The sequence below is a fragment of the Prionailurus viverrinus genome, chromosome A1, assembly GCF_022837055.1.
Source record: "Prionailurus viverrinus isolate Anna chromosome A1, UM_Priviv_1.0, whole genome shotgun sequence".
NCBI classification, from domain to species: Eukaryota; Metazoa; Chordata; class Mammalia; order Carnivora; family Felidae; genus Prionailurus; species Prionailurus viverrinus.
In genome coordinates this window covers 117,654,878-117,666,925 of record NC_062561.1, presented here as the reverse complement: position 1 = coordinate 117,666,925, position 12,048 = coordinate 117,654,878, and the positions used below count along the sequence as shown (strand labels likewise).

Sequence of the window (12,048 nt, the reverse complement as noted above, 5' to 3'; positions counted from 1 at the left end):
TCCATTCTTTATTTTTGTTTTGCAACAATAGAACTGGCCAATTTTTCATTATGTAGGCATTTGTGCAAGTTATTTGGATCATATTTACTACTAAATTGTAATGACTGATTTTCAAGGTCTGGTGTAAGGAATGACCTATGCTTTATGGTAAAGAATGATCTGTGCTTTATGAATACATACAGAAATCCATAAAATAATATACAAAATAATTCACAAATTTACCTACAAATTCATAAAGGTGGGTTCTGGGTGTTTATTTAGCCAGTCTCATTTGGGCAATTATACAATTAGGAATTTCGTGACATAAACAAAAAGACAGAGAGAGAGAGAGAGAGAGAGAGAGAGAGACAGTCAACTTGGATTTTCATAATGGTGAAATACACTGGTGAAAGCTTCAGTCAGATTTCTTGTCACCATACATAAAGCTATTCATATAATAGCTAATCAGTAGTTGTTAAAGTTGACTACCAAATTTATGTCCATATATACTTGTGCTTAATTTTGTTCTCATTTTTATTGCTTTCTCATTTCAATTTTTAGACTGGATGAAGGCTAAAAGTTATGTTTCAAGAATAACTTAACCAGTAATTCCCCTTTTTATGTCACTTTACCCTTAGAGAAAAAAGTAATTCAAGGTTAATAAGTACAAGTAATTAAATTCCAGTAGAATGACCCATGAGATTTAAAAATATTTAGACTATGAAACAGACTCTTTAATTGCTCACATTGTACCAAAAGTTCAACTAAGAGGTCTTATACTTATATCCATATAAATTTAGTTGGAAACCACATGATCAGCTTACTAGGCTTACTGAACACAACATAAAACAACGACACTTAAGATAAGTTCATTCTTATTTAATTTCTATTTCTGTTCTTATTGTCCAAAATGGCAAAATAATGCTTATTTCTTACAATGAAAGTTTAACATAAAACTGATAAATTGAAATAAAATACCTCAAAGCTACATTGAAGAGAAGATAACTTGGACATCAAAGGTAAATAATTATTTGGTTGATAACGGATGTTCATGTCTGCAAAGTAATTTAAAGTGAAAATCTTGTACCAGCCAATAATCAAACCTGAATAGGATAAGAGAAACTCAGAAGAAATTCTTTCTTTTGAAAGGTGAGGAGAAGCTGCAGGAAAACCAAAAGAAATATACATTATACTTGAACTTTTATTTACAGAGGAAAAGGAAGGACAAGGAAGTAATGATGCCTTTCCTGTTTTGCATCCTTTGAAAGGATCTAAGGTGTATTTAAGGTTCTGAAATAGTTATAAAGGATTTTACCAAGTAGTGACTTAGTTTTGTTTAGTGAACCTGACACCAAATTATAGAAGATTTTCTCTTCAGTTATTTATGAGAATAATTTTTAAAATTTATTATTAGTATTTATGGAATACATACAGTGTACCATGTAAGTATCGATCAAATACATTTTTTAAATTCTAGCATACATGGTGTGCACAACAGAAAGTCACAATTTTAGTGTATTAATATTTTAATGGAAGTGCATGTTTATGTACAATCTGAGAGAAACAAATAAGTTATATGCTTATGGTTATTCAGGGAGGAGCCTGGAGAGCAATGAACAAAGCCTAGGTATTTCAAACACTCTACAGATAAAGTTAACGGTAAAGACGAACACCACAAATATAGAGAAATGCATAATTACATAAAAGCTTTAAGACATTAAGAAGTCGATTTAAATAAAATTTCTTCTTATGCTACTTGAGTAATTTATAGTTATGGAAAGATTAATCACCAAGAGAAGGTCAAATATGGAGAATATACATACTTAATCAGTTAACTAAAAATGCCAAGTCCAATGAATATTAATAAAAGGAGAAAAATTTGGCACAATCAGGGACACGCATAGGTTGGAATAGAGGTGTACATATTTAGACAACAAATTTTTTTTAAAAGAAAGGTGTTGCAATGGGAGTTAGGTTGACCAAAATTAAGGAGAGGCTGACTTGACCAAATACAATCCTTAACTGAATACAAAGCTATTCCTGCAGTTGGGGTTTTCTTTTATTTCTCTCTCAGTGTCTTCAACCAAGAGGTTGGGAAATACCGGCTTCAGGAATTTGAACTCACCAGTCCTAGGGTCTCCCGTCAGACACACGTCATACTGGTAGCTCTGGGACAGCGTCCCCGCGCCGCTGACGTCCACCAGGTGGCCCGGAAAGTGGCCCTCGGGCCCCGAGCAGCGACCCGCAGACGCCGCCCGGCTCCGCCTGCACAGCCGCACCGCCACGAACACCAGCACCGAGAACAGGAAGAGCGACGACACGGACGCCAAGGCGACGACCAAGTAGACGGTGAGCGGGTCTGCCCGCGCCTCGGCCGCCGCCACCTCCGGGAGCGGCAGGTAGGGCTGCGAGAAGCCGTCCACCAGCAGCACGTGCAGCGTGACGCTGGCCGAGCGCGGCGGCTCGCCGTTGTCCCTGACCAGCACCACCAGCCTGTGCTTGACGGCGTCGCGCTCGCTCAGCAGCCGCGCCGTGCGCACCTCGCCGTTGTGCGCCCACACGCCGAACAGCCCGGGCTCCGTGGCCTTGAGCAGCTGGTACGACAGCCAGGCGTTCTGGCCCGAGTCGCCGTCCACCGCCACCACCTTGGTCACCAGGTAGCCCGCCTCGGCCGCCCTGGGCACCAGCTCGGTGCAGGGCGCAGAGCCGTTCTGCGGCGGGTACAGCACGAAGGGCGCGTTGTCGTTGTCGTCCAGCACCAGCACGCGCACCCGCGCCTGGCTGCTGAGCGCGGGCGAGCCGCGGTCGGCCGCGCGCACGCCGAACTCGAACGCCCGCAGCGCCTCGTAATCCAGGGACCTGAGCGCGAACAGCTGCCCGTTGTCCGCGTTGATGGACACCAGGGAGGCCAGGGGCAGCTGCGGGTCCGCGGGCGGCAGCAGCGAGTAGGTGACCTGGGCGTTGGCGCCCGAGTCCCTGTCCGTGGCGCTCACGCTGCCGATGTGCAGGGCGGGGCTGTTGTTCTCGCGGACGCGCAGGGTGTAGGTGGTTTGGCTGAAGGCGGGGGCGTTGTCGTTGACGTCGGAGACCGTCACGGTTATGTTGTGCTGCGTTTTCAGCCTGGGGGTCCCCAAGTCAGTGACGGTGATAGTGATGTTGTATTCGGCTCTGCTCTCTCTGTCGAGGGGACTCTCCGTTACCAGCGTGTAGAAATTCTTGAAAGTCGGTTTTAGAAGGAACGGCAAATTATCTGGAATAGAGCAAATCATCTTTCCATTGTCTCCAGAGTCTCTATCTCGAATTCTGAAGATAGACACTACAGTCTCAGGAGCATTTTCTGGGATGGAGTTGGTGAGTGAAGATATTGTAAGCTCAGGGGCATTGTCGTTCACATCCACCACGTGTATGACTACAGTGCCTTTTCCAGAAAGGCCTCCGCCATCTATGGCCTCAATTTCTACGTGGTAAGATTTAATGTGTTCAAAATCCAATTTCTTTGTCAGTCGGATTTCTCCTGTGACTTCATTAATTGAGAAAGTTTGTTTAATTTCATCTGATGCTTGGAAAAAGCCGTAGGAAACACTCCCGAAGTTTCCAGAATCTATATCTTTAGCTGAGACACTAAGTACTGGGGAATCTAGGGAGCTGTTTTCCAAGACCTGTACTTCATATGGGGTGTGCACAAACTCTGGAGCATTGTCATTGACGTCTGTGATCAGGATTCGCACCGTGATGGTGCCAGACTTAGGTGGAGATCCACCATCCAGTGCTATGAGGGTTAAGCTGAACGCAGGCTGCTCCTCTCGATCCAGCGCTTTGTCCTGCACCAAATCTGGGTATTTCTTGGCCTCACTATGATTTCGAGTTAGAACATGAAAATAAGAATTGGGGCTGATAGTGTACTTTTGAAGGCCATTGCTACCCACATCCAAATCCTGAGCTAATTTCAACGGAAACAGAGTCCCTGGCTGGCTGTTCTCCGGTATTTTCAAGAGCATTTCCCCAGTCGGGAATACTGGGGAGTGGTCATTTATGTCCTGGATTGATAATTCTCCTTCAAAAAATTGCACCGGCGTTTCCAGCAACACTTGGAAATGCAGTACACACGGTTCAACAGAGCCACATAGTTCTTCCCGGTCTATTTTCTCCCTCAAAAGCAAATCTCCAGTCTGACGATCCAGTTGCAAGCGCTGCTTGTCATCGTCAGACACCACCCGGGCTGACCTAGCGGTCAGTTCCCCAATTCCCAGGCCCAGATCTTTGGCCAGATGGGCTATAAAGGAGCCACTCTCTGTTTCTTCTATCACAGAATAACGAATAGGCTCAGGGCAAGCCTGGGACAAGAACACCATCAAAATAAAGGCCACCACTTGCCTGTTTGGTTGAATTCTCTCTGGCGTCTTCATGTTGGAGTCCGGGCGCTTACATCCAAACCTTCCTAGCAACCACAAAAAAAACTGGAGATACTAAATTCTGGTTTCTTGTTTGGTAGAATCCTCATAAAGTTGCCTTTAATCTTAAATTCGTTTATCCCAGCCCAAACTCGCTGGTAACCCAGTATGGCTGGCAAAGCTTCTTCCGTGTATTTGATTCCTTTTTGCAACAAAGGAATACGGAGCTTTTTACAGCTCTTTATTCACACTCTTAGCCTGCAGCGCCACCCTGCGTCTTGATTGGGAAATTAATATTTTCAAGTCAAAGCATATTTTGTTAAGGGTCCAAATGTAAACTATTTTTAAGGTGTATATAACTTTTACAAACCTTGTTATTCCATCCAATTGCATAATATACAAGGTTACTTCATTATATTGCATGAGCTAGAGTAATTGTGAGCACAAAGCAGGAGGATACCCTGATCTCCCCACATTCTAATCAGTGTAACTTCAAAGAATTCCATTTTCCCTTTGCATAATCTAACCAGGGGAGATAAATTGTCATAAAATTATAATTCATAATTGTTACATTTGTTTATTTCCAAGTATGGAGGAATTAATGATGATGCAAAAGCTTGTTAAGGTGTTCTGCATCACAAGGTCTCAGGGAGACTATTTTTCAAAGGAAAGTTTCTATGTCGCTACACTGGTACAAATAGTAATATAGTTGAATGAAGAGGCATCTTGATTTGTTATGAATCCTTTTACAGTGTGAACCCACATTAAATTCAGAAGGAATAAAAAAGTATTAGAATTTGATTCTATTCTCTCCAAGTAATAGACTTGGAGAGTAAATGAAAGGGGTTTTACCGATAAGGAAACTGAAGGGTATAGGATTTGATTACTCTACTTGACTATTAGCAGGATAATATAAAGACAAAATCAAGTGAATAAAAATCATAATATTTTGTTAAGATAAAGGGTTTAAGTTTAAGCTTACTTTGTTAGATAGATATCTATGTTTTATGTTTGCTTCTTAGCACATTCATCCTTTGTATCCCAGATACTATATTCTTCAACCAACTCACTGCGGGGTGGGGGGTGGATAGGAAATCTTGATTTAAAACATTTTAATCTGTGAACAAAGGGTGCCTCAGGCCTTGTCTATTCATATATCATAAAGAGAAGAAACGTGTTTATAAAATGGGTTCCAGCACAGTGTGCAGCTATTGTAATTGCCCTGATACAGTAAGTTAACTGAGATACAGTTAACCAGTTTGTTGGTTACAATTAGTATATTAAGTGGAGTGCCATTTATCTTGGCACATACGGGATTTCCCCTCCTTAAATACCCTGTCATTTTATTTAATTACTTAATTAACTTAATAAATTATAATTCATGTAGAATGAGTTATTTTAAAAGCATGATAATCTTAGATTCTGTTAGTGACAGAAAGTATTATAAAAATATTTTGGGGGGCACCTTGGTTAAGTGTCTGACACTTGATTTTGGCTCAGGTGGTGATTCGATTTGGGAGCTCAAGCCCCGCATTGGGCTCTGCACTGTGAGTGCAGAGCCTGCTTGGGATTCTCTCTCTCTGTCTCCACTTCTCCCTTGTTCGTGCTCGCTCTCTCTCTGTCTCTCTCTCAAAAATAAATAAACCTAAAAAATATTTTTGAAAGAAGCCTGGATTATGGTGATCATTAAAAAATATCAGTTGAAAAAATAAATTAATCCACTCTAATGATCATGTTTCTATATATGTAAGATTATTGCCAGATCATATATGCAGCCATGAACATGTCTGAAAATAAATACAGAATTCTCAGAGATGAGAGTATAGTACATGCTAAGTACTATTCAATTAAATTTACTTTGAGTCTAGTTCTATTAATGAATTCCTATAAGAGATACAGCATTGGCAATAATAACATTAATACACTTTAGAATTCTTTTACATTTAAGGCAAATCAGAGGAGATACAATATATATATGATCATTAAGTGAAATAAATACTGAAAAGAATAAAAAGCAAGAATATTATTTTAGATATAAATGGAAAACAAATATCCTGGGCAAAACAAAGAGCAAATTGTATACAATATCATAATGAAGTTCTAGTTAGATTCAAATTAAAGTGTTCAGAACAAATCTCAAACTATATTTCATTTGCTTATTCCTATTTGTTGACATTCAAACAGTGTTGCAAACCAGCTCTTTTCAGTTCCTTTTGTCAATCCAAAGCAAATGAAATCTAGATAACATTAACACAAATGTGTCTCTATATGCCATTCTATGTAATACTCTAAGCAATTACATATATTAATTCATTTGATCTCCCAACAACCTTATGAGGTGGACACTCTTATCATCTGCATTTTATAGATGAAGAAATTTAGGTTTAAATAACCTACCCATAATCACACATCATATGAAATGGCAGAGCTGGGATTCAAACTGTTGTTTGTGTGTGGCTCCAGAATCTATTCTCTTATCTACATAAGTGGAATTGGAGAAGTGGGCAACTTTTTAGATAATGTAGATCCAAATTTAAGTCTTGGGTACATAGACATCATAGGTGAGATATATTTATGTTCAAGTTTGTAGTTAACCTAAGATGACCATCTTCAAGATGGTCTGTCTTCCTTTAGAGTTAGAAACCAGCAAAAAGAGGTGCTTACAAAACTTAGGAATTGGAGGGGAAACTAATAGTGCTTTGTTGTGACCATTAATTAGGTAAAAAATAAAAATTAAGAATGACATATTTAATGAATTCCCTATAGCCTTAATTATTGGAGAAAAAGATATCTATGTATGCTCTTTTGAAATGTTACTAGTATGTGAAGTTAAAATCAAGAAAGATGGCCTAAAAGGACTGTCTAACATATTACATCATAGATTATTCCCCCCAAATAAACTGCTAAATTTAAAAACAGACTATTATATTTTCCCTGCATGGAGGAGGAGTTAATGATATAAATAATGATCACCCAAAAAACCATTCTATTCCAGTCAGGAAAGTTGCATTATCCATTCTGAAGGATTCATACAACAATTTACACAACTTTTGCAGGACCTGAAATATGACATTTAAAGTATTTTTTCCATTTTGAGTATACAAAGAGAGAGAGAATAGTTTTAATATCTCCCTGGTAAAATATAGGCAAGAACTTTAAATTTCATTGAAGAAAAGCTAAAAATCATTTTAAAGGTATTTGAATACAAGTAGATGGAAAATTCAAAATGCAAAATCCATACTCTGAAGTTTTGAATACTCTCACTTGTTTTAAAAAAACAGTAAGAATTTTTTCAAACTTCATGATGACTTGAGGGCTGTTTTTAAGGGGGAAAGTAGAAGGAGTTTGAACATTAATTGTTGAGAGAAAGAGAAATTAATTGGTGAAATAGGTATTAGATTTTAATTAGTATTTTTAGTTCCTTAAATTGCACTTTAATATTATTTCAAAATATTAAACTAACATTAATAATTGGTTAATATTGATGGTTTGTGGATTTTGTAAGAAAGTCTTATAAATTTTTGAGATTTGTTTCTACTAGATAGATAAATTAGATACCTCAGGCTTGCCATTTGAGTGAAATAACTATAAAGCAAACAATACAGCTCACTGGTGAAAGCAAACTAAAATTATTATTAATATGAGCTAAAATTCCAAACTAAATCTATAAGATATTTTTATCACATGTATTGAAATGCAAATTTAGAAAGTAGATATTTGAATAATGAGAATTTGGCTTGAGAAATTTATGATGTAATCTAAGACAATTTCTAATAATTCCTTGTGGGACATACTAAATAAAGAGATTATATGTTCAATGTATCAAAAATTTCAAACATCTAATGTCTGCCTCACAATACATCTTTAAACTCAGGAAGTATGAGTCTTCCAAATCTGTTGTTCTTTTTCAAAGACTTTTTGGCTATTCTGGGTCCCCTATATTTCCATATGAATTTTAAGGTCAATTTGCCAATTTCCAAAACAAAACAAAACAAAACAAAACAAAACAAAACAAATCTGGCTGGGATATTGATAGGGATTGCATTGAACCTGTAGACCAATTTGACAATTTGGGAGGTATCATCATTTCAACAATGTCAAGTCTTCCAGTCCATGAACACTTTCCATTTATTTAAGTCAGCTTTAATTTCTTTCAGTGATGCTTTGTTGTGTACAAGTCTTGCACTTATTTTGTTAAATTTGTTCCTAAGCATTTTATTCTTTTTGATGCTATCATTAATGGAATTGTTTTCTTCATTTCCTTTTTGGATTGTCCAATGCTAGTGTATAGAAATACAATTGATTTTTGTACGTTGATCTTGTATCCTCCAACCCTTCTGAACTCATTTATTAATTTTAGTAACTTTTGTGGATTCCTGAGGATTTTCTTTAGGCAAGATCATGTCATCCACAAATATGCTTTTACTTCTTTTCAATCTGAATGATTTTCTTTTTCTCATCTAATTGCCCTGGCTAGATTTCCAGTACAATATTAAATAGAAGCAGGGAGAAGGGGCATTCTTGTTCATTTCTCATCTTTCACCATTAAATATGAAGTTGGCTGTGGGTTTTTATAATTGCCCATTATCAGGTTGAGGACATTTCCTATTCTTACTAATTTGTTAAGTGTTTTTATCATGAAAAGGTGTTAGACTTTGTAAAGTGCTTTTTCTGTGTAAATTGAGATGATTGTATGGCTTTTCCCTTTTTGTTAATATGGTATATTTTATTGACTGATTTTCATATGTTAAACCAGCTTTTGATTTCTGGGATAAATTCCACTTGGCTGTGGTGTTTAATCCCTTTCATATGTTGCTGGAGTCAGGTTGCTAATATTTGGGTGAGAATTTTTGCATCTATATTCGTAAGGGATAATGGCATAGAGTTTTCTTTTCTTGTGTTATCTTTGCCTGCATTTAACATCAGAATAATATGGGCCTCACAGAATGAATTGGGAAGTGGTCCCTGCTCCTCTTTTTAAAATCAGGTTTGTGACGGACTGGTGTTAATTTTTTAAACATTCAATAGAATTCTAGTCCTGGGACTTTCTTTGTGTAAATTTTTTTAAAAATAGTATTATTATTTTTTTAAGTTTATTTATTTTGAGAGAGACAGAGAGAGTGCAGGGGAGGGACAGAGAGACAGGGAGAGAGAGAGTCCCAAGTAGGCTCCATGCTGTCAGTTCAGAGCCTGACACCGGGCACAAACTCAGAAACCATGAGATCATGACCTGAACCAAAATCAAGAGATGGATGCTTAACCAACTGAGCCACCCAGGAGCCCCTGGAAAGTTTTTTGATTACTTATTAAACCTTCTTGAATAGGAAAACATTCAAGATGAAAAAATTCACTTCCCCAGAGATAAATTTAGGCAAAACAAATCTGAAAATGACAATAGAGAACACAATTTTAATTTTTGATAAACCCTAAATTGTTCTAGAAGTTGAGTTTCTCATCAAAGCTCTTCCTCATAGACAGCCCATATTATCTGGAGCCAAATGACTTTAGAAATCTGAACCCATATGTCTCTGATATTCTGGTCAGAAACCTCTCACATTAATAGTTCTGCAACTAAGTCCCAATGATGTTGATATCCCCCAAATACTCAAAAAATGGCCTTATGAGAAGTAGTCCACTGAAGGTTCCCTGTTAGTCCTCCACAACAGGAGCAGAAAACCGAGAGTGGAAGATGGCTGAGTCAACTCAGTGATCAAGAGGATAGAGAACCTGTCAGCTGAGTAGACTTATGTGGAGGTTCAGGGAATGACAGGTCAGGCTGGGATAGGTCCTAGACCATGTCAAATGGAGGTGGCTTATAGTCCTTAATAACAGCAACAGCTTGTGCCTGGCTGTGCCTGTCACTTAGGAGCCTAGTAGTTATGCTTCAGTGCTCCATACTTCGACATGTAAACATCAAGTACTCTGAAGCTTTGAATCATTGATAAAATAGTCCTGAGTTTTAACTCAAGTTACATCCAGGTTACCACCTTGTTTTATGTGGCACCAGCTCAATGCATAATATAAGATAGTTTTGCAGCAAGTTTTTCTGGCCATCCAGCAAGTATGTGTGTCATCCAGGACTACCATGTGCAGCAGTGTCATATATATTAATAAAGACTATGATTTTTTTTCCTGTAGGTAAACCCTATGTATCAATTACTTCAGCTACAACTTGACTTTCCTCAAAATCAGTTTGTTTACTCTGAAGATTGAAAAGTAAAAAATGTCTCCATTAGCTCCCAAGTCTACAGCTTAACAGACACCAAGATAAACAAGAGGCAGAGGGTGATAGTCCCTGCGATTTTGCCTCATGGAGCAAATGCAGAGTAGGACCACCTACTCTGTAGTAGGGAGAGCAGGACCAAATCAAACACATCATTAGGTGTTGGTCTCAAACTTCTGTGTCTGACAAAGTTGAGCTAAGCTTCTTAATTAAGGCTTGGGTTTGTAGAACCTGGGACTGGAACCACCGTGAGACTCCTCTTTCCTCCCTTCAATAAGGCTACCAAAACCAGTACTGGTGTGAGTGAAACCTCCAGTAGGAGAGGAGTGATCAGTAAAGTATCACCAAGCATATGAGGAAGACTAACAGTGTGAAAAATGCACTCAACAGATAAAAGAATGTATACATAACAAACACAGATTCAGAACAATATGGAAAGAACTTAAGAGTAAAAGACATTTAATGTCCTCAAACAAAAAATAAGTTGTAAATAAAGAACAAGCTGTTATGAAAACTTATCAAATATTAATTTTGAAAAGATTATTGGGTGAATCTCAGGCTGAGACCGAGAAAGTACCAGAACATCGGGATAAAGGTAAAAAATCTAAAACAGAGTAAAGAAGGGGCTCTTGGCTGGCTCAGTTGGTAGAGCATGTGACTTTGATCTTGGGGTATGAGCTTAAGCCCCATAGTGGGAATAGAGATTACTTTAAAAAAATAAAATAAAGAAGTTTACAGATAAAAAATGGCAACTATACTGAGTTCATACTTTTAATCAATAGTGTTGAATACCAAAGAACAGAAGGAAAATGAGTTTAGATTTAAATATCTATGTTCAACCAAACTATTGGCTAAGAAGAGAACTATTATACATAAAAGTATAGATTTCTAGCTTTAAAATATACAGCAAGCTACCCTAAGAAGCAAGTATAAATAGAGAATAAAGGTAGTGACATGTACAGAAAAACTTGCATTTAAAAAAAAAAAGTCCTCATTTACAAGGAAGCCATATTTAAGGATTAAGAAAGAGTTCTAAAAAGTATGGTAACTTACTTCATTAGTTTTAATGAGTGATACTTGAATATAGTTTAGTTTTTTAACCTACATAAAAGTTTTAAATTCATTGTCATTTCTTTGCTTTTAAGTGTTAAAAACTAGATTGTGAATGTCAAGGAAATATTTATTTATGAATTTATGTTTTCAGAGAGGTAAAAGAATGTACACTATCTAGAATTACATTTTGAAAATACATTAATGACTGGCTACTTTAAAGTTTATTCAAAGACTTTCAGATCTTGCAAATTTCACTTAATTTTTATACCACGAGGACTAACCAGAGTTCAAGAGAATAATCGATTAGAGGCTAGTGAATTTAAATACAGATTTCAGGAAGTTAATTTGGTAAACAGAAGGTCTGGGAAGTTGACAGTGCTTTTATAAATTACTTTTATTTCA

The 12,048-nt window shown here is 37.5% G+C and overlaps 1 protein-coding gene across 1 annotated transcript; it reads right to left on the bottom strand.

Annotated features, from left to right (window-relative positions):
• Positions 1–920: 920 nt before the first annotated feature.
• On the bottom strand, positions 921–5,826 carry PCDHB4 (protocadherin beta 4). Its single transcript, XM_047870333.1, has one exon. The coding sequence runs from the start codon at positions 4,383–4,385 to the stop codon at positions 1,998–2,000; it is 2,388 nt and encodes a 795-aa protein (XP_047726289.1). The 5' UTR covers positions 4,386–5,826; the 3' UTR covers positions 921–1,997.
• Between the last annotated feature and the right edge of the window lie 6,222 nt (positions 5,827–12,048).